Source organism: Malaya genurostris, chromosome 2 (assembly GCF_030247185.1).
Source record: "Malaya genurostris strain Urasoe2022 chromosome 2, Malgen_1.1, whole genome shotgun sequence".
In the NCBI taxonomy this organism is placed as follows: Eukaryota; Metazoa; Arthropoda; class Insecta; order Diptera; family Culicidae; genus Malaya; species Malaya genurostris.
This window is the reverse complement of record NC_080571.1, coordinates 18,456,648-18,479,999: the sequence shown is the minus strand read 5'-3', so window position 1 is coordinate 18,479,999 and position 23,352 is coordinate 18,456,648. Positions and strand designations below refer to the sequence as shown.

At 40.6% G+C, this 23,352-nt stretch overlaps 1 protein-coding gene across 3 annotated transcripts; it reads left to right on the top strand.

Annotated features, from left to right (window-relative positions):
• Positions 1-1,415: 1,415 nt before the first annotated feature.
• LOC131427117 (poly(A) polymerase type 3) lies at positions 1,416-22,402 on the top strand. 3 transcript variants are annotated; one of them, XM_058590042.1, is made up of 7 exons: positions 1,416-1,545; positions 2,076-2,525; positions 10,952-11,794; positions 11,858-12,594; positions 12,655-12,891; positions 13,209-13,773; positions 20,353-22,402. In XM_058590042.1, exons 3-6 carry the CDS (start codon positions 11,065-11,067, stop codon positions 13,554-13,556), a joined length of 2,052 nt encoding a protein of 683 aa, XP_058446025.1. In that variant the 5' UTR covers positions 1,416-1,545; positions 2,076-2,525; positions 10,952-11,064; the 3' UTR covers positions 13,557-13,773; positions 20,353-22,402. The 3 variants fall into 3 exon arrangements, with proteins under 3 accessions (XP_058446025.1, XP_058446027.1, XP_058446026.1); XM_058590044.1 differs by having other exon boundaries at positions 1,467-1,607; XM_058590043.1 differs by having other exon boundaries at positions 1,473-1,889.
• The last annotated feature ends 950 nt before the right edge of the window (positions 22,403-23,352 follow it).

Below are 23,352 nucleotides of genomic sequence, written 5' to 3'. Positions count from 1 at the left end.
ATGCAGTGCAGTTCTCTCGTGTGTGTAAGGATACTCTAGGGGACCTTTTGTCACGAATAATCACCAAACATTAAACAAATTTGTTTACCGATCCACTTCAGCACGAAAAAACTTTTTTTCCTTCTCACGAATTACTCGAATTTCTAACGCACTATCCGCGAATCAATATGCTTACACGTTGAGAGCTACACCGGAAGTGTTTTACTATTGCCACAGACAGTGGCGTACCGAGGAAATTTGCGAACCCCATCGTTGGTATAGTGAGCAATGATGACTTCGGCGAGCAAAAAAAAAAAAACGGTCCCATAGATTAGTTCGCCGCCCCCATAAAAACGTTGCGCCCAGTTTGAGTGCCCCCTTCGCCCCCTCTAGATACGCCACTGCTACAGATAACAGGTATACAGACTCCAACAAAATTTTTCAAAATCCTGTGTTAATTTCAAATTTTCTATACGTTCAAAACACTACTGCCACCTACTCGACTGTTCGCCGCGATCTTTCAAAACGTTCCACTACGCTCCGGAACGATAACAAAATCCTCCTGCCTGTTATAGAAATATTCCAACTATAACAATATTAACACTTATCACACGATTCGTGACGTTCCTTACATAAAACTTCTTTATTATTTCATTAAGTCCATTGGAGTTCCAATTTAAATTTTATTTTATGTTAGACTGTTTCCTCTTCCATGAGTTCAACCAATAGCCAGATATCTTATATTGAATAAAAGCGATGAACTGATACAAACAAACCTGAAATAGTTCAAATTAAATGTATTTCTTTTAATGTAATTTATAATAGCAACTCGTTTGATAAAAACAGTGTTTAGATTAACTAATGAATACCAACATACTAATATGATATTCGAAATGTATTAGGTTTAAAATTGTGGATATGTGGATTGTATTGTGGATGCTACGGCGAAGAAAAACTTATGTATATTGCCTATGAAATAAACGTATTTATGAAAAAAAACTTATCACACGATTTCCATAAGTGTTAAAAACAATTTTATTTCCATGTCGCATAAATCAGACAAGAATTCGATCGGAATAGAACAAAAATAAACTTGTCATTTAAACCAACAGCAAAACAAAAATCTAACGTGAAGTGAATGTTGCACCAAAAAACTGTGGCTCAGTGAAAGCGGCACCCAAATTGTGGTGACATCTGCAAGTGTTCGCCACGCTGATTGAGCAAATTTTACACCCAGTTCATATGTGAGCCTGTATATCTGTTATCTGTGCTATTGCCAAACTCCCAAAAATATTCACGAAAATATTGACACGTGCAGGGACCACTTAACATGAAACGTGAAAGTTCCAGTATGCATTTCCGGCAGCACTGCTTCCATTTGTTTTTACCGTTTGACAGTTAGCATTTTACCGAACGCATTGCGGTCAAAGTTAAAAGGAATCGAAGAAAAACGACCACAAGCTCTCGCTTGCTTTTGCTTCGCTGCTGTTTTGTGTGCGGCCATCTTTGCTTTGGGGCAGGCAGGCTCAGAAGAGAAGATTCCACTCGACAGCGAAAAATATTCGGGTGAGTGCGTACGTGCGTGCAATTTTCCATGATTTTTCGTTTTCCCTAATGTTGTAGTTCGGGTGAGTAATGTAATTAGAGTAGTTCTTCGTTCCGGACGTGTGAATATTGTCGAGTTCTGGGTATTCGTGCCCGATCGTATGTGGTTTTAGCAATAGTGCAAAATCCCCGGAAGTAGTGAAACCAGTTTTTTTTGTATTCAGTGCTAAAAAATCTACGGTAGATGATTCGTAGGCAATCCTATCCCGTATTTATCTTGCAAGTGATGTATTTTATATGAAAATAATTCTACGACATGAAAAGTCTTTTCCGGGATTAAAGTACTCTTGCGCCGTATTGTGAGGGTAATTACCTTTACAACATCTTTACGGTATTTACTGTTTGTGTAACGTTTTGCCGTCAGACGATACCGTGACCCCAAAAAAATGTTATTCTCACGGCCTGCTCTAGATTGAGTACACCTTTGTTTGCATCTTTATCATGTCAATTTTGATTCATTTTGAACTTCTTTGTGTATCTGTCTAATCCAGTTTCATCATCATTGCGCTGTCCCTCTTTCCGCTGGTAATGGTTGGGTAAAGTCGAACTCGATGCAACAAGGAAGGCTGAAAATATACGAAACGAAGAAATTTTACCAGAGCGCGTATGAGGAAAAAAGGCCGTCGTAAAAAGCGAAAGCCGAATGTGGTTCGATGTTGGTTTGTTTGTGGTGCGCGAATGGACTATGGAACATAAAACTTATAACGGGTTAGAGTAAATATCTTGATGATCGCCGTTGAAGCGGAAATGCGAACGACGAAGGAACTTTTTTGAGTAGCAACTATCGTTTCGGGTTAGATACCTTAATGTGTTGAACGTGTGCGCGAAGGTTCTAGCTGAAGTTCCCCGGACGGAGTATATTTTAATGAAGCAACAATAAGTGAAATCTTGGAGCAGAAAGAGTCTTAAGGATATTAGAGAAACTGCTGCGGGTCGGAAGGGTAAGTCAATGTTATTATTATTATAGTGTTTCATTTTTGTAGCTAAATGTAAATCCAATTTAGGTTCGATTCCAACTACGGTTCAATGTAGGGGTCGGAACTGGATTAGTTCAGATAGACCATAATTTCTGTTCCTGAAGAAGTAACGCCATCCAAGAATTATCATTTGCAATAATATTTCTCAAAACAATTCATGTCTTCAACCTGTAAATGGAAATCAAATTGCTACTTTCTTATCTAATCCAATCCATTTATTTATTTATCTGTTGATTAATCATCTTTCTATCAATATATTCATCCTGTCAAAAAGATTACTTCGTTCTCATTAGCAGTCGTTAGCATGTCGACGTCGTTTGTGTTAACCTGTTATTCGCAGAACCTATTAAGACGGGTAAGAAAATATCAACCACCATAACTTACTCAGCAAAACTTTCACCTTCATAGAATTTGTACCTAACGTGAGACAACTTCTCTTAATTACTCACATTACTGGCTTGCTGCCCACCGCTTTATTATCGCTGTAGCAGCAACTGTCTGAAGCAGCCGTGACCAGACAAGAACTGTCTCTATCAGGTAGTACGTTATATCACCTACTACCTTTCTTTTCATTCAGAACGGAAACATTCCTAAATGAACGTTGAAGTTCGGTAAAATTGAAGCGAAAGTACGATTGTGTGATCATCTTCGCGTAAAACAATGATATCGATCAGTCTAAAACAAAAAGATCTATCTGCAATTAGGAGTCTCTCCTAAACACTTTCTCTTTTGATTATAACGGAGCTATTATATTTCTTCTATAAAATCTTCTCGGCAAAATATCAGGTCACTTTTGTAATTCTTTAATGTTTATCCTCTGCTTAACAGTTCTGGATCAGAAATAATTGGCTCAAGTGACACGTTCCTCTAGTTATTTGGAAATTGGTGCCTTGTCGTGGCTTCTCATCATTATCCTGATGGGAAGGAAATGATATAAAGAGCATGGAAACGAATTGTAAAATGGTTGAGGTGGGAACACAGCACAGAACAAGAAGTGAATCGTTCTTCATCCCAGAAGGATGCTGAAAGATCTGTAGGTGCTAAAATGAACATTTAATAAAACCTCCAATCCCCGAAAGGACTTAGAGATTTTATAAAAGCGACATTGTTCTACTTTCCCGAAATAATGCAGAACGATTCTTCAATATTTTTGAGCAATCTGATGAAACTTTTTAGGATCAATAAAAAAAAAGGATTCATTTACTCCAGGAAGAACGATGAACTTCTCTAACTACAGCTCTTTATCACAATGGGTGTTAAATGATAGAATGTCTTTAAATTTTTGCCCACCATACACATATTCAACCATGTATGGAGAACCAAAAACCCGGATACGTAGTTGCATCAATGCGGGACAGTTATATATCAAATGCTATGAAGTACGCAATTGCACTTACACAAATCACAAAAATAATGCTCAGCACGCTGAATAGTAAACATGTAATAATTGAGTTTGCAATGTCCAGCCAGAGCCCTGACCAAAAAAAATGCTTGAAATCTGGTAAAAATGCTTTTATCTAAATCATTCATCAGCTCTAGCCAATTCATCAGCCCATTCATTTCCAGTAATACCAGTATTGATGTACTTCATTATAACTAAAGCAATCTTTGTATTTCAAAAAATGGGTCTATTCATCCAATTCAAAGTACAAAGTGAAAATTATACATTCCTGTTTCTACCTTGTTGCTACCGTTGCTAGGGTTAGCTATGGTAACTCCAAGAGTTGTGTCAACAAACAGTAAATGTCGTCACTTGCTATGTTAGTGGCCAAATTGGTTATTTCCAGAATACCAGAAAAGGTTTAAGTCTTGATGGCATCTTGATCATACGTTTCGGTCGGCTTGTACTTAATTCCTGATTAGTATCCGACTGAACAAACGGCTGTTCGTTTCGTTCAGATTGGAACCAGAAGCTCCTAAATCGGGCTGAACTGAATCATCGGGATTTGGTTCGTCTTTGGATTCAGGATTTTCTTCGGGTTCTTGAGGCACTGGAATCGGGGTAACTTGCAATCCAAAATCATCGACGAAAAGTGGAGAAGTTTTTCGAGATTCGTCTTCTTCTCACTATAGCGATGATTAATTTGATTTGCATGTGATCTGATGAGTTTCCTTCTCCCATGCCAGTCATTAAGAAGAACGTTAAAGTTTACTTCACCGATAGCTTCAATGATAACACCTGGAGCCCATTTCCATTTTGTGTTACTTTGGTAGACCTTCGCATAAACTTTGTTACCTGCTTGTAAGGTCCGAAGTACTGCACCATGCCTGCGGTACTTCGGTCTATTGTACGTCTACTAACAATAGATTTTTTTACACATTGTTTAAATCACTTATCGTCTTACTTTGAATCTTCTAGTCATAAAGAGTAATAAATAGCACACTATCATTTTATATAAGTATCTTATTTAATGCTAACACAATATTCTGTTCGTCATAGATGATGCGCCGCCCACTGCGGTGCCCCCGCTGAAATAACCTCTGTCTAGTGGCGCGCGTTTGCCCGGATTATCCAAAGCTAGGGGCTATCCCTCAGTTAAGTCCGAACGAGCGGCAGCGAGGTCGGGCAGCAGGTCATTAAAATCGACGAGGCGTAGCCGCATTAGACCTCTCAAAATCGCAGTAAATTAGAACAAATTCTATTAAGCAGCATGTTGATCTGTTATGCCAAATAACCATTATGCCGAACGGCATTATACCAATAACAATAATCTAGCGACTAATGCCTTCATGTATATGGTTTTCTGGACTTTGGTACATTCTGGGAATTTTCTTCTGGGTTTTATTACTTTCTAGAGTCTAGAGTACTTTCTGGGCAATGAATGTCTGGGGAAAAAGCTTCTGTTTTTTATGTTCTGGAAAATAATTTTCGGGGAAATGTTATAGAATCGCCTGACTGTCGCATCAAAAATAAATTCATTTGCCACAGATTCTCTGCTGAAGTGCCGATTGTATTCCACACAGAATCGCGTAGATTTCTGCTTGGATCACAGTACAGTATCTACCAAGTGAATGAGACTGCTCTAGCCTCAATTCACGACAGTAGACACCAGCACCAGCACGACCATTCAACAGAGAACCGTCCGTATAACAAACTATGTGTTCATCAAGTTGTCGTTAGAAATAACCAGACAACCATTCCTCATGAAGAGGATAGTTCACATTGATGTTTTGAAAGGAAAACTACATGTGAGAGTTAGGTTACTAGGAGCGAGTAAATACTCATCTCAGGTAACCATTTGAGCCCACAAGTGAGTGTGGCTAGCAGCATAATCTAAAGGGTTACTGTTCCAAAGCCCTGTAACCTTAAGACGGTATGCACAAGATAATGCTTCTTGTTTTAGGAACACATGTAGTAGTTTAATGCACAGTAGCGCCTCTATAGCAGCAGTAGGAGTTGTCGTGAATGATCCTGTCATCGCTATTAGGACCATCCTTTGGAGATGATTTAGCTTTGCCTGAACTGTCACAAGTTCTCCTTCCTGTCACCATACAAGACGTCCATATACTAGAATTGGTCTAACAATAGTTGTGTAGATCCAATGAATGTATCTGGGTTTTAGTCTCCATGAGCAGACCAATTTGAATCAAGAATAACTCCGTCGTATTTAACTTGATCAACCACAGTAACCTCCGAACCGAAGAACTGTAACGGACGATCTCCTGTGATTATCCTACGAAGAGTAAAAAGATTTACAGATTATTCAACCTGACCACACCAATTTGTGATACTTGAAGGTATGCCATACAGAGGCGTCTCGGGACAAAATTTATGGATTTATGCGGTATGATTTCAGATATAACAGTTTTTTTTATTAAACAAACAAATCTCAGCTGAGTGAGTAATTCTTTCTCTTCTTGAATCTGCGCAGTAACTCGTGTGCACGGAAAAGACACTAACACAACGACAACAGATACTTGAAATTTTGGGTCTGATGTATATGAGATGCGTGTAAATACACGCAATTTCGGTGCGATCCAACCTGCTTTCATCGAATAAATAAAGATTCCAAATAAATAATGGAGTTTGGATGGGGTTGGGGACGCAGTTCATTCCTTCAATTCGACCACTGGATAAGAAATATTTTCCTGGATTCCGGAGATGGAAATTATAACTGTACTTGGATTCTGGGACTGAATTCTGGTACTGCGAATGTGGCCACTGGTTTTTGAGGGCATAAATTCAGTTAGGAATTTTGATCCTTAATGCTGAACTGAATTCAGAAACTATAATCTGGACATAAATTCGGGAACTGGAACTGGATTCTAGAATAATTTCGAACCACTGTATCTTCGAAATGGAAACATCTAGCAAAATAATTGTATGCGGATGGGGATACAGTTAATTCCTTCAATTTGACCGGTTGTGCAGTGCAGAAGGTGCACATGAGGACGAGATGCCACTGATGCCATGGCCACGGGCGGCTTCCAAAATTGAATTGAAAAGACACGTTATCAAAGGCGCCTCCAATATCTAGGAAAACTCCCAAGCAAGATTGCTATTGTGAGAAGGCTTTTTCAATGTTGTACACAACATCATGTAACAGGGTTGTATTGCTAATATGGACCAGTAGGTCTGAGCCATCAAAGAGAGAGGGCTGTAGTGTGGTTTACACGATGATAAGCATATTGTATTTCTTGTAGCGGATGCACGCCCAAACTAACATTCCTGATATAGTGATCGACCATGCGTTCCACTGTTTTAAGAAGAAATGAGCTAAGACTGTTCGGTCTGAGACTCTTCGCTTCCTCATAAGTGTCGCGACCGCCTTTGGGAATAAATTTGACAATTATTTCCTGCCAGGCTCTTGGAATATATCCTGTCGCAAGAATAAAAGAAAAACTTTTCTTCAAAACATGTTTGAAATGTTCATACCCTTTCTGCAGTAACACTGGGAAAACTCCATCCTTTCCAGGAGACTTGTACGGAGCAAAACTCTCAGCTGCCCATTTGACTGATTCAATAGTCACAATTCTTCGAGCAAGAAACTACCCAAAAAAGTCTCAGGAACAGCTGTCGGTAATGGCTCCATACATCCTGGAAAGTTTGTGTTTAAATGATAGTGAAGTACATCACCTCCATCGGACAAGTACTCACCATCTGAGGTTCTTAAGAAACCGACATTAAAGTCCTTCGATTTCGAAAGTAACTGATTAAATCTGCTAGCCTCGTTGAGACTAGAGACATTTGTGCAAAGGTCAGCTCTAGAAACCGACACGAACGCCTCCAAACCATCTTTGTGTAGGTGGTTCCAAGCTTTTTTTGCATAGTTTTCTTAGTTTAGCAAGCTCAGCATTTCTCCAAGGAGTTCCTCTAGTAGCTTTAGCAATAGTCGACAACATTTTCCAAATGAATTATGGTTTCAATTGGAGGTTGGTACTCGTAAAATCTAGTCGTAAAGCCCGCTTCATAGAGGTCCCAGTTTGTAGATTTGGGATTTCGATATGTGACAATAACAGTGATGGACCAGCATACGAGCCAGTTCTCATACAACCCGTGTGCTGTGCTTTTTCAAAAACACGCACACGAAGTCTGAAGCACACGCTCGTGTACCGTTTTGCTACTAGATAGAGAGTCGTGTGCTTCTTAGACTCAGCTCGCGATTCAACTGGTGTGCTGGCTCATGGGCTGACTTGAGTGTCCGTTCTTTTTTATTATTCAATAATATAATATGATTTTTAAGCACACAGTATCCGCTCTTGTCTTGTCTCTTGTCAATAGGTGGACTACACACACTCTTTCTGGATACTTCCGAATATCAATTAGTTGATCGATTGTATGAATTGTGCAAGCTTTCCCCTTTTCACTACTCGAATTGGAAACGATACATCTAAACTAAATTACAGATTAGCTGCATTAAATATTCTGACATATAATGAAATATTACGAAATAACCAGTATAGTTCTTTATGATAAAATAATTCGTGATGGAGAGTAACGAGTTGAGTTCGAATCTATTCTTAGTTGGTGCTATGCATTTTATATAGCAAATCCGGAGAAAGCTCTACTACAAAATACAACTGGTTGAAAAATGGTCCGTATACAGTATAATGAAAGAAAAATTTCGCATAATTGTTCTGGGTATACAATTATGGTTTTAAATAGCAACATACAGAATTTTGATGTCGATTATTTCATTTCGAATTTGAATATTTCGGTGAAAGAAACTGTCAAAATGCTGTACGAGATAAATTCCTGGCATTCAGAAGGGCCAAATTGTGTAATTCACGCGTTTTTTAGAACGGGTAATAAGACACCTGTCAACTTCCACTTTCGAAAGAAATTGCAAGCGAGCTATGAAAGATAGAGTATTAAATTTAACACCAGACGAAAGAGAACACTTTTCTCTGCCGTTTACCATTATGACTTACTCTCAGCGAGTGCCGAGTCATTCGAAATTACTCTTCAAAGTGAATGTTGATGGATGGCTTATTAGCCGTTTTCGAAAAAAAAAACGCGTGAATTGTACGATATCAAGCACTGTTTGGATATAAACGATATTAAACACTGTTGCAGATTTTGCACTGCAAAAATTGCACAAAGCCAATCGAATTATTCTAGATTTGCACTACACTGATGGCTTTACTTTCCGATATGCAAAGAGGCAATCTTTATAGTTCTTTAGATCACATTTGGAGCCATAAAAAGGACTGATTTTGCATAATGTTTTCCATTGTTGTCCATTTTTCGTTGTATTTTGTTCCACTGCAAACGACCAGCAGCAGCATGGTGCGATAGATCTTCTATGTAGGAAAACTGGCTCTGTGTCCTGAGCGTTTGAGGCTTTCTACCACGCAGAAGGTCTGCTTTTATTGCTGACTGTTCCCTCCTGACGACCAAAGTCCAAATAACAGCACGACCTGAGCGTTTGAGGTTTTGTACCACGCAAAAAGTTTGCTCTCATTACTAGCGGCGACTGCTGCCTCCGACGACCGAAGTCCAAGTGAGAGGATGACCTGAGCGTTTCACGCTCTATACTTGGTTTTTTCTTACTGATGTTGGTGGGAGATTTTCAACCAAAGTTTGCCTTTTATATACGTCCAGTAGATAATCAGGATCTTAGCAAAGTCTTTTCATTACATTCCTTTTGTGGAATTTGGCCATTCTGTGTCAACAGAATTTGCAGCCGACTCATATAGCGTATAGAATAATTGCATGGCTAGTACTATGATCTTACTGACACTAAGAATCCTTCCAAGTCGGGGTTCGAACATATGACATCTGGCTTGTAAGACCAGCGCCCTATTCACTGAACCACCAACCCGGACTAAGCCAATTTCCCAACTCATGCGCAATTTTATCAGAGCATAGAGTTATCGAATTAATATCTGTGCTGCCCCAAATCATCATAGCATTTTCGTCACTGCTGGTTATAATCACGTTTGCAGCAGTATGATAAAACCTTTTTGAAGTCATCGCTTGGCGAATGTTGGTTATGCGGAAAATATGCCGAACAATAGAGATATTTCCTGTCTATGCTATCAATAGTCCTACCAACTGTGACAGCACAAATATCCCGAGTTGTGAGCTCCGATATGAGAGGTACGTCGAGAGCACTATTTGCAAGTATGCATGCACGAGGCATTTCACGTGGATTAGTCATACCGTTCTTGTTGAAGGCAACGAAGGCTGGGCCTAATAATTTTCCAACGTAGAAGTTTTTCTTTTGAAAATATGGAGTCTTGAAACAAAGCTATAGAAGCTACACTCCAAGCTACTCCCATCATTTCCAATTAAATTAATCTACACTTCATCTCCTGCATTTATCATACAACAGCAAGAAGATACCAAATATATGGGCTTATATTCGCCTATAGCGAGCTATGGAAGATTTTCTGGGGATAGTTTAAGCATTTTAATCCCACGAGAAGTGAAGAATGAAGAGATCCACTGCTTTGATTACCAAAATACACGCAAAAAACATCTTGACTTGGGAGCTCCTATGTTTGTGGCCTTTTACGACATGGAACAGGAAAATTCTGTATTTCGAGTGCTTATCTGAATAAATAGAAACTTTAAAGCAACAAACCGGGTTTTAATTTGATCTTGTCACGAGACAATACTGAATTGTTGCAATGCTTCATTATTGCTGGAACGATGAACGTCCAAATTTACAAGGATGAATATCTCCGGAAGCATTTTTTGTTCTTCAAGAACTCTCACGGAGGTCTGATACAAAACAACCACAACACGTAGCCGAAGTATTATGGTATGTGTCAAGGCAAAAGTGATAACATTTGATTTTGGATATGGATATGGATAATGGTGAACGTCCAAATTTACAAGGATGTTAGTTTTGGGTGTATAATTTTTGTTTCTAAACAAAAAAAAGCTTTTGAACCAACTCACTTTTTGTCATTGATTTATTTTCGTTTTTCCGCATTTTCAGTTGATGCCGCAGTACGGAAATTTGGCAAGTCGATCAATCCCACGGCTACAATCGATTGTGGTCAACCAGCACCCCGTTGTCTAACTTCAGATTACTCGTCCACAACCGGAAGAATGTGGAGCAGCAGTAATGGGACCGGTGGCGGCGGGACTGGAGGCGGTGGAGCTGGTGCTGGCAATGGCGGTCAGTCTAACAACAAAACACTGGGAATGACGTCGGCCATCAGTTTGGCCGAACCGAAACCGGAGGATCACCAGAAAACTGGGGAACTGGAAAAGGCACTCGAACCTTACAACGTGTTCGAGGAAGAATGGGAACTGAACCACCGAATGGAAATTCTGTCGAAGTTGAATACCCTCGTTAAGCAGTGGGTGCGGGACGTGTCGATTTCGAAAAACATGCCAGAAAACGTGGCGGAAAAGTTAGGTGGTAAGATTTACACTTTCGGATCGTATCGGCTGGGGGTTCACCACAAAGGTGCCGATATTGACGCATTGTGTGTGGCCCCACGGAACATCGAACGAGCAGACTACTTCGGGTCGTTCTTCGAGTTGCTCAAAAAGCAACCGGAGGTGACCGAGTGTCGTGCGGTTGAAGAGGCTTTTGTACCTGTAATTAAGATGAATTTTGATGGAATCGAGATCGATTTGCTGTTCGCGCGGTTGGCTCTGAAGGAAATTCCGGATAATTTCGATTTGCGCGATGACATGCTGCTGAAAAATCTAGATCCGAAATCTGTTCGCAGCTTGAACGGATGTCGCGTCACCGATGAGATCCTGCGGCTTGTTCCGAATATTGCTAACTTTCGGTTGGCTCTTCGGGCGATCAAACTCTGGGCAAAAAGTAAAAGCACCAATATTGTGTCACTGGAATGGCATACTGATTTTATATTTTGTATTTTTTCAGAACACGGAATCTATTCCAATTCACTAGGTTACTTTGGTGGTGTGTCTTGGGCTATGCTGGTTGCCAGAACCTGCCAACTGTACCCGAATGCGGTAGCCGCTACTTTGGTTCACAAATTTTTCCTGGTATTTTCACGTTGGAAGTGGCCACAGCCGGTACTGCTCAAGCAACCGGACACGGTTAATTTAGGATTTCAGGTGTGGGATCCGCGAGTTAACGTTCAGGATCGGTTTCACCTGATGCCGATTATTACCCCGGCATATCCACAGCAGAATTCCACATTCAACGTGTCCAGTTCGACGCGGAAGGTAATGTTGAATGAGTTCAATCGTGGTATGCAGATTACGGACGAGATCATGCTGAACAAAGCTACCTGGGACAAGCTGTTCGAGGCTCCAAGTTTCTTCTTTAAGTATCGACATTTCATCGTACTGTTGGTCACTTCCAACAATGCCGACGATCACCTGGAATGGTGCGGGCTAGTCGAGTCGAAAATTCGCTACCTAATTCTGAATCTGGAGCGAAGCCAGCACATCAACCTGGCTCACGTGAACCCGAAGTGCTTCGAGCAACACGAAAACAATTCGATCGAACGGCAGAAAGAAGGTGAAGCTGTTAAACCGACCCAGCTATGCGCTCTGTGGTTCATCGGGTTAGAATTTGAACGATCGGAGAATCTGAATGTGGATCTGACCGATAGCATACAGAATTTTACGGATTCCGTGCATAAACACGCGGTAAGTTGTGCGATTTGTTAGTGTTGTTGTGGCATCGATTGATTTGGGTCCGTTTTCCAGGTGCATATCAAACTGCTGAAGGATGGTATGAAAATCGAAGCTCGACACGTTCGACGGAAGCAACTGAGCCAGTATCTGGATCCGAATTTGTTGAAGAGAGAACGGAAGAATTCCGATTCCGGTGTTGTGCTTTCAGTGTCGAGCAACACAAGTGGAGGTGGCTCCACTGGTCGGAAGCGACTGTCGTCGGAGCATATTCCAACGCCGACGGTGAACAAAAAAGGAAGGAACGATTCCGTGAGTGTTCCGAAACATTTGCGAGTGCAGTGAAAATTTGCTCCGTTTGTTTTCTTTCTCCCATTCCATTTCCGTATGCGTATGCGTGTGTCCTAACAAAAAGCACCGTTCCAACATCGGGTAGCCGCATTCCAGCCGACAACCTGGGAATCTTTTTACAGTTTTATGTTCATATTTTTTTCCTTCTACGATTCTTCCCAATGATAGCCTGCAGCCCGAACTGATGCAAACCCTTCCCCGTTTTGTGTTAATTCACAAAATCTGTGTGGTTCTTTTTTCTTCTTTTTTTCCTGCCGGCGACGGTTTTTTCGTTTCAGTTCGAGAACTGCCTGTCCAACTCATCGTCGCAGTCGTCCCAGAGCTCGGTAGCAGCGGCATTGGTGTCATCACCAAACAACACTTCGGCAGCGGCTTTGAATAACAGTAGCAGTACTAACAATAACAGCACAGCTTCTGTCGTAGTAGAATCCGGTTGTGCCCACAACGACAGCACCACCAGCAGTCACAATAACAGCTCCACTCTGGTGACACTCGATGAGTCCTCGTCGGAAACGACTAGCACTCAATCGCAGAGTCTGGCCACCCAGCAACAACAGATCCAACCATCGCAGCAACAACCACTGCAACCCCAACCACAGACCGCTGCCGAAGTAGTTTGCTCATGACAACCGAATCCGTTCCGAAAGGTGAACAATTGTCACCAACATCAAGCTCTGCAGTCCAACCTCAACCATAGCCAGCAGCAGCAGCATAGTACCAGCAGCTATACTGCGAACAGTAGTACTAAGATTATAATTGATCCTAGCAGCGGTAGTAGCACCAATGGAAATGGAACCGGAAATTACGCTAGCGCGACTCGGATGCAGTTTGCTGAAGTAAAATGTGAGTATTTACTGGGAAATTCAGGCACTGAAAAAATTCTTAGCATTGATGTCCTCGTACATGAATTTGAGTAGAATTCTTGTCATAAATGTTTGCAATTCGAATGAATCAACATATCCCGTAACATTGAATTTTTTGGGTTTTTCACCATCTCGTGACAGAAAAGGCTATTAGTTCAGTGATGTTTAATAGTTTGCGTTTAGCGTGCACCCAGAAGTGAAATGTTAGAACTAATTTTACGAGAAGGCGGTTCTAGCAAATGTTTTCTTCAGTGGACAAAATTTCGATTTTATGCTCTCCGATGTCGAGGGGTAAAAATTGCTATTTCAACAGAGCTGTTACCAGGCATTACAAAAACTCGTAATAAATGGAATGCTATACTTCGATACGTTCACAAATTTTGTGTGTGATCGCAGGTAAAATTTGCACGACAGGCTCCGTTGTGATAAGAAATTGTTCTAATATAAAAAAATAGGGTTGTTCTAATAGTTTGTTGGTTCCACTATCCAACATTTTCAATTGTTGTTTGCGTTCTGGATTTTTTCCTGAAAATGCGAAATGCGGCGGAATGCGAACAAAGGTATAGTATCCAACTACCGTGGAAGTGCTGCTTTGTCCGCTGTATCGAAGCTGTTTGAAATTATCGGTTCTGGATTTTAAAACACATAGTTGCTCTGACTACATATCTGAGACTTAGCATGGGTCCATGCCAAAGCCTTCAACTTCCCCAAATTTAGTAAGCTACACTTCCTTCATCATACGTTCTTTACAAGCACGACTACAAGTAGATTCTATTTACACCGATTTCGCTGCTGCGTTCGACAAAAACAATCATCACAAACGTTCTCCATGTTAAGTACACTGGAATTGAATGGATCATTTTTGAATTGGCTTCGTCCAAATCTAACTGGTCATGAAATGATAGTGAAAGTAGAAGACTGTACAACAGGGTCACTTTTAAAGAGGGACAGTAGGGACACGAAGCCCCGGGCTCACGGTCTTAGGGGCCCTTGACGGGACCCGCCGAGCAAAAAAGAGGTCATTTAGTTAGTAAGGGCCACATAAATAAATCCTGCCCTCCGGGCCCATTCATACGTAAAAGTGGCGCTGCTGTACAACCTCACCATTTGCCACCTCACTCTATAGTTCCTCAAGGAAGTCACGTGGGACCGTTTCGTGTCATGTCTGTTAAGGATCTAGGTGTTCTTCTGAATTCCAAGTTAAATTTTAAAGAGCACATAAGCAAAGCAAAGTCCTGGCATTACATTCCTTTTGTGGAATTTGGCCTTTCTGTTTCAACAGACTTCGCAGCCGATTCTTAGTGTACAGAATCATTGCATGGCTAGTACTATGGATCCTACTGACACTGAGAATCCTTCCAGGTCGGGGCTCGAACATACGACAACTGGCTTGTAAGACCAGCGCCCTATGCATTGAACCACCAACCCGGGCAATAATAAAGAGCACATAGAGCTTACTATTTCCAAGAAAAAATCTCTTATGTACATTGCTTGTGAGCTCTGTATTGCGCTTTAGGTCGCTCAACTCGAGTATATGCTGCGGTTATCTGATCACCTTATTACTAAAACGAAATTCAGCGCATTGAAGTGATTCGACGCAAATTGTCCGATTTGCTCTCCGACGTCTTCCTTGGAGATATCCTTCAAACTTACCGAGTTACCATGACCGCTACAAACTGATTGATCTCGATTTATCGCGATGTTTGTAACAGATCGGCTGAAAAGTTCGTATCGTTTCTATGAGAGGGCGCCACTAGAATTAAATCCATACCATTTTCAATTAGTACCAACCTTCAAAAGATACGTGTATAAATTTGACAGCTGCCTGATTATTAGTTTGTGAGATATTGCATTTTGAATGAAGCTACTTTTGTTATTGTGAAAAAAATGGAAAAAAAGGAATTTCGTGTGTTGATGAAACACTACTTTTTGATGAAAAAAAGTGCCGCCGATACCAAAAAATGGCTTGATGAGTGTTATCCAGACTCTGCACCGGGCGAAGCAACAATTCGTAAGTGGTTTGCAAAATTTCGTACTGGTCATATGAGCACCGAAGACGATGAACGCAGTGGACGTCCAAAAGAGGCTGTTACCGATGAAAACGTGAAAAAAATCCACAAAATGATTTTCAATGACCGTAAAGTGAAGTTGATCGAGATAGCTGACACCCTAAAGATATCAAAGGAACGTGTTGGACATATTATTCACGAATATTTGGATATTAGAAAGCTTTGTGCAAAACGGGTGCCGCGTGAGCTCACAATCGATCAAAAACAACAACGAATTGATGATTCTGAGCAGTGTTTGGAGCTGTTATATCGAAATAAAACCAACTTTTTTCGTCGATATATAACAATGGACGAAACATGGCTCCATCACTCCGGAGTCCAATCGACAGTCAGTTGAGTGGACTGCACGCCTATTTTGGCCTATTTTGAGGCAAAGGACAAATCGTACTACAAAAATAATATCGAAAAGTTGGAAGATCGCTATAATCGCTGTATCGCCTCTGATGGCAATTATGTTGAATAATAAAAACGAATTTTGGCAAAAAAATGTTTGTTTCTATTAAACGATACGAACTTTTCAGCCGAACTGTTAAGGCTAGGTTTCTGGCAGACTTACTTCAGTAGCTGCATATTTACAAAAGTTTCTATTCTTTCGACTTTCATTTATCACGTAATGTTATCAAGAAATCGTTTCTTATGTTACCGTATCATTTGAATGATTTTAATCTATTGATGCAAAGTTTGACAGAAACTATCTCCAGTGTGCTTTTCCCTGATCAAAAAAAAAAAAAGAATAAAAGCTGAGGAGGAAAAGAAAGACATTCAGCGTAAAATCTGACAACAGGATAAGGCCCTATTATAATTGAAACTGAAATAAAAAAGAGAAAATCAGATCATCCTAATGTGGTCTACCTTAAAATTCTTCTTACCAAGAACGAAATGCTTGCCGAGCAAGAAGATGTTGAAGCAATAGACTGTCTTCCATCCGCACTCCGCCGAATATGGTTTGCAACACCTTCCGTTCAAAAACACCTAGTGCGCGTTGATCCTCCGCAAGCATTGTCCAAGACTCGTGCCCGTAGAGGATAGCCGGTCTAATCAGCGTTTTGTAAATAGTTAACTTCGTACGACGGCGAATTTTGCTCGATCGAAGCGTCCTGCGCAGTCCAAAGTAGGCACGATTTCCTGACAGTATGCGTTTCTGAATTTCTCTGCTGGTGTCATTATCGGCAGTCACCAGTGAGCCCAAGTACACGAACTCGTCGACCATTTCGATTTCATTACCACCAATCATAACTCGTAATGGGTGGCTGACGTTATCTTCTCTCGAGCCCCTGCCTTTCATGTACTTTGTCCTTGACACATTGATGTCTAGTCCGATCCGCTTGGACTCAGCTTTTAGTCTGATGTACGTATCTTTCATCTTCTCCAAGTTGCGTGCTATAATGTCAATATCATCTGCGAAACCAAGTAGCTGGACGGACTTTCTGAAAATCGTGCCACTCGTGTCTATCCTCGCTCTTCTTATCACACCCTCCAAAGCAAAGTTGAATAGCAGACACGAAAGGCCTTGCCGTAGCCCTCTGCGAGTTTCGAATGGACTCGAGTTTATCCCCGATACTCGAACAACGCACATCACTCGATCCATCGTAGCCTTGACCAATCGTATCGGTTTGTCCGGGAATCCGTAGTCGTGCATGATTTTCCATAGCTGTTCTCGATCGATTGTGTGGGCACATTGTATTCGCGGCACTTTTGCAACACCTGGCGGATGGCGAACACTTGCTCCGTGGTAGCGCGTTCGCCCATAAATCCTGCGTTCTGTTCCGCGCCTGTCTGTATCGCTCCTCGTTTGCTCTCGTCCGGTGTTGCAGCTTGCTCGCCCAAGCTGCATTCTTCTCGGCCACTAACTGTTCACATTCGTCGTCGAACCAGTCGTTCCTTACGTTCGAAGCCGCCGTACCTAGCGTTGCTGATGCAGTGCTACCTATGGCAGAACGGATGTCTCTCCAGCCATCTTCAAGAGTAGCTGCACCAAGTTGCTCTTCCGTTGGTAGTGCCACTGCCAATTGCTGCGCGTAATCTGGGGCTATTACAGCATCCCGGAGCCGCGCGATGTTATACCGCGACGTTCGTTTTCGACGTTGGGTAGCCACTGTCGAAAGTTTCGAGCGCATGCATACAGCAACCAAGTAGTGGTCCTAATCTATATTCGCACTGCGGTCGATTTGGTTTTCGGTCTGTTGGTCAGGTGATCTCCAGGTAGCTTTGTGGATATCCTTGCGGGGAAAGAAGGTGCTTCGGACTACCATTCCTCGGGAGGCCGCAAAGTTGACACACCGTTGACCATTGTTATTCGATGCGGCATGCAGGCTGTTCGGCCCGATTACCGGTCGGTACATTGCCTCCCTTCCTACCTGGGCATTCATGTCACCGATGACAATTTTTACGTTTCTGCGAGGGCAGCCGTCATGGGCTTGTTCCAGCTGCACGTTGAACGCTTATTTCTCGTCATCTGGTCTCCCTTCATGTGAGCAGTGCACGTTAATGATGCTGTAATTGAAAAAACGACCTTTAATTCTCAACTTACACATTCTAGCGTTGATCGGCTGCCATAAAGCCAGTTCCCAGCTCGTTCGTTGTGCCACAGCGTTGGTAGAAGGTAGCCGCTCGATGTCCGCTTTTCCACAACTCCTGTCCCATCCAACGAAGCTCCTGCAGCGCTACGACGTCGAAGCTGCGAGGGTTTAGTTCGTCGTATATTATCCTGTCGCAGCCTGCGAAACCTAGCTACCTGCAGTTCCATGATTCCTGATTCCATGTTCCTAGTTTCCAATCGTAGTCCTTATTTCGTCGCGTGGGTCTATGTCGATTGTTCCGGGTCGTATTCTCTCCTGTATTATTTGTAACAAATGTTTTATGGGCGGTTTATTAGGCCTACGCCTACCCCCTGCCTCGCCGGAGGATCATCGTGCTTGCTCTGTTTAACGTCCCAACTAGCACTAGGACGATCCCGTTGGTGGGGTTGCCACCTTGGATTTAGCTGGACGGGATACAGCATTTCATACTCAGCCGCTGGATAACAGAACAGACAATGTTTGAAGCCCCTCCTAACATGGAGTACAGACGCTCCGACATACTCTAAAGAGGACCCCCTGCCCTGTCAGCAAACGACCAAGGTACCACCGGGGTTGGTTACCCGATCTTTCCTATGGTTGCTCGTACCCCAGCCGGCACCGCGGGTAGGTAGAGATAGGAGTTACTGGACAAGCGGCTAAGAACCACACTGGGGCCTGAATTGCGCATTGTCCAGTCGTTTACCAACCATTACCATTACCATTCCGAAAAGGTTATAGATGACATTTCAATGTTGAATCAAATCCTCTCCAATATAGATGGTGATAGAGTGATGCTTTTCAAAAACGTTTATTTACTGTTTGAGCAATAGACAATTTTTGTCTTAAGAAGCGTTTATCATCCGGGCGTTTTTGGTGTATAGCACGATTCAAATTGGCCAATTGTTGATTGCGTTTGCCATTAACACCAGGTTTTAAAAGGTCATACGAGATGACACCACACTGATCTCAGGAAATTTAGAGCATGGCTTTCTACCCAAAGCGATCTGGCCTTGCGGTCGACTTGGCTTTTCCGCCGCGGTCGGTTTTCTTTCTGCCCATCAGTCAATTCAGGTGGCTCCCTTCTTTCCCATGGCTTCCAAACGCTATGAAACGGTTTGCTGGGTTTAAAATCAAAGAAACGATTTGCTGGGTTCTAAAATTTTCAGTGGTCTGCTATGCTATTCGTTTCTCACGTCAAAATCATCACTTCCAATTTTCTACGGAACCACTCTTTGCACTGTGTTTCACCAAGAGCATGCTCACCGAAAGTCTGCCACAAGCATTCGATGTGACTCGTAGCTGTTTTCTTCCGTTGGTAGTAGAAAAGCAGTGATATTTGCAGAGCGTAGTTTGCCGGTACAAAATTCGACTTTCTCTCTTCAGTTAGAAAAATCGGTTGACTTAAACTTGTATTGATGTAAACTGAAAATTTTTGCCAGTTGTCAGAATGAAATTTGTGGCAGTAGACAGGGTTACAATCCACACATTTCCGGTTTTAACTATTTCAACCTAGAAGGCGATGCTATTTATGAGAATGCACGCACGAGACATTTCTTGTGTATGTTGTTTGTTGAAACTGTTTCGACTATTGAAGAGAGATCAGAGTTTTCGTTGATACTGTTGACGGTTACGAATAATAATAGTTTAATAGGTTCTCAATATTCTCTCCAAACAACAACACGTAACCAATGATAACAACTATAGAAATTGCAACTATTAACGTGTAGACTTAAAAACACCATGATGCAATTCTCTGATACAAAATGCAATATCTGCTATAGCTGCTCCTTAATAGTAATGGAACAATTTTTATCTCTTTTCTGGAACCAGTTTATTTCATCGCAAAATTATGCAAAAAAATCAAATTCATTTTCTAGCAAAAACTTATTGTAGTAATAAAAAATGTTTTCTGTTTTATCTTACTGTTTTCAGCATCGTAAAATGATTATTTCATTCAACAAGGCTATCCTGAGAACACGGCTCATGAATACTATTTTATGATTAATACAGAAAACAAAAATATAGAGAGGATGACCCCCCATAAACAAACATTCAGCTAAGGTAAGAGAAGAAAATGGACATTAATTACCGATAGTAAGTGTAGAGTTGTATGAGAAGAATAGGAGCAAGATATGAAACGCGACAAAAATATGACACATTTATCAAATCTCATTGCAAAACAAAATGCTGACAACGGTTGAATAGTTGGTTTATGAAGAGAAAGAAAGAAAAAGAGAGATACATACGGGCAGAGATGAAACGGATCAAAGAGCAACTCTATCTTATATACTAAACAAAACAAAAAAAAAAAAGATTTAAAACATTCTGTACATAGAACTCAACTAGAATTGTCAGGGCTCATTTATAGGTGAATAAGACATAAACTACTCTTATTTATATTCGCGAGCCTGCTTCGTTCCAAGTAAGATACATTTTTTTTTCATCTAATTTTACATTCAAAGCAAGCACAGCTAAATACTACCGTTCTTTTGGATACAGCAAAAGAGCAACAATCGAACATTTGCTATGTTTCTCATTTTTATATAAACACGAGAAAACTAGCAACCCGCTCGAATCCCCCGCCGTCGTTGTTCACTTGTAGCATTTGGATTTAGAACTGTCCGGATTGACTTTGTTTTTTTTTGCTAGACAAAACATTTCACGAAGCAAACGTGCTATCACCAAATTAGCAAAGGCGAAAAATGTAAGCAAAAATCCAACGTAAATTATTTGATTATGTTTTTTTTAATGATATGTAACCGTATTAGTTTGTAGCTGTAGCCAAGCGGTTCGATGTGTAGGCTCGTGTTAGCAGCACTGTGTAGAAGTTTTGACTAGAAAAGTTCCCGAGTCTAATTCGATGGTACAGAGAGAGAAAGAGAGAGAGAGGAGAGTTTTTACAATAAATTTTTGCCACTTTTGTGTGGGGAATTTTAACATGAAAATGAAGGAAAGCAGACGCGGTTAATCTACCAATATTTTTCTGTAAATAAAAACTTTTTTCATTATGATGGATATGAACTAGCAAGACGCAGAACAAGCGTATGATGAAGGGAGATGAGATATTACGCCGGCGGGCTAATGTGCGGTTTAATAAGGTAGCAAATGTGAATTTATGTAACTGAACTTATATTAATTTACTTAAACAACTACAACAAACAGTAAATAAGTGGTGAAAATGTGTTGAACGAGACAGATTAAAATTAAAATCAATTTTTGAACATTTTCGGATTTTATTTTTATAAAATAACATCCATGCGACGTGTAATAAACTTGAAAAAATGATTCATCTTGAAAAGAAAAAAAAATAAACAACATGGACATAAAATGTTTGGAAAGAAGTCTATAAATATCTATAACGTAAACATATGAAAGTATAAAATCATTGAAAATAAAGAAAAAAGGATATATAAACATACGGGGGAAGCAGAATCTTCTTTCTCATTGTTCCAATTTTCATTCGAGCATTATATGGAAAATAAAACAAACAAAAAAAAAATATTACAGACAACGTTAGAATAAAAGTGGTGAACAAACCAAAAAAAAACTATGGACGATAAAGTGAACTCCAGGGGGCAGCATTGATTGACAACATTTGACTCTTACACTCTTCTAAACGTACGAACGGTTCCAAAGTTGAAATTTCACGAAACAGAATAAATTGTCACGCGTTTCATGGGGAGCCACAGCGCAGGATTGCCAGGACAAGTGAAGAAGGGAAGCACGTTTCGGATCGAATGGCTTGTTGAAAAAAAAAAAAAAATGAAGAACAAAAAAAAAAGATATAAAAAAAAACAATTAGCCCTTTTCGAACTGGATCCCGAAAATTCAGGTTGCAGGTTATGTGATTTATCAAAAAAAAAAAAAAAAACGTAGAGCTAGGCAAAGATGAAGCTGTATAAAATTCCATGTAACGCAAAACCAACATTTCGGAGAGAGTTTCAATAAAGGTATATTTATCCACGTTTCGACAGAAAGAAAATCCAGATGTGTTTTATTTATAAAGAAAGAAATAATACTTGCCACATTTTTTTGTGTGGCTTGGCTACCAAATGCGGCTCGTTTAGGAATGATTGTTGGTCTGTCTTCTGTTCAGCTGAGTCGACGCAAGATCCTTTAGACTGCACATATCCGGCTTATTGATGTATTTTTATGTAAAAAAAATTAATAGATGAATTTCACTGTTGGCATTTTGAAAACGATCGCATTCTAAAGCGGCATGGCCAATAGTAGTCGTCAGTAGTATAATTTGTAACTATTTATTTATTTATTGTAAAATCAACAGACACAATGTGGTCCTTATGTTAATTTCAGATAAGTCGGCATTTGTTGTATTACGTTAACGATTGAAGTCGAATTATACTCGATTGAACGATGAGAATTTTTCTACATTTCTTCGCTTCAAGAATAGATACAGTTTTGCAATGATCGGCGCTGTATGGAATTTACCAAGAGAGAATCGCAAGTTGATAATTGTTGCAAAAAATCGAATCGATGATTCGACTTGATAATTCTCATACTAGGTTACAATATTTCAAAACCCTTGTGCTGAGCATTCACAGATATTTTTATTGTCACAACTTGTACACTTGAGAATTAGCGACCGTTTTTTGCTTCAGAGCGAATCCCCACAGCAGCATGCTAACCCGTGATACTCAGACGGGTTATCGAGAGAAATTCGCTCTCGCACTGGTGTCTATTTTATGTTAAAGGCCTAACCGCACCGTTGTCTCTCCAAGCTACCAAAAGTTCCACAGTCCCTGAAAAACATCCACTTTATTCGAGCTCAAAAGTACGCGAGGCACTTTTTGGAATCTTGAAAGAACAGAAAAAGTTTTGAGAAATTTTTTTCGCTACTTAAAAGCTGTACAAGGAACTGCTTCAAAGTTTGTTTTGTAGCGTCGAGTGACGATTCAAGTATGAGTAATTCCT

What these genes read in the sequence shown, in the direction of transcription:
- LOC131427117 (XM_058590042.1), top strand. Translation starts at nt 11,065, where the DNA reads ATGTGGAGCAGCAGTAATGGGACCGGTGGCGGCGGGACTGGAGGCGGT. An exon ending in GATCAAACTCTGGGCAAAAA is followed by an intron (nt 11,795 to 11,857) that starts GTAAAAGCACCA and finishes GTATTTTTTCAG; the next exon opens with AACACGGAATCTATTCCAAT. An exon ending in AAAAAGGAAGGAACGATTCC is followed by an intron (nt 12,892 to 13,208) that starts GTGAGTGTTCCG and finishes TTTTCGTTTCAG; the next exon opens with TTCGAGAACTGCCTGTCCAA.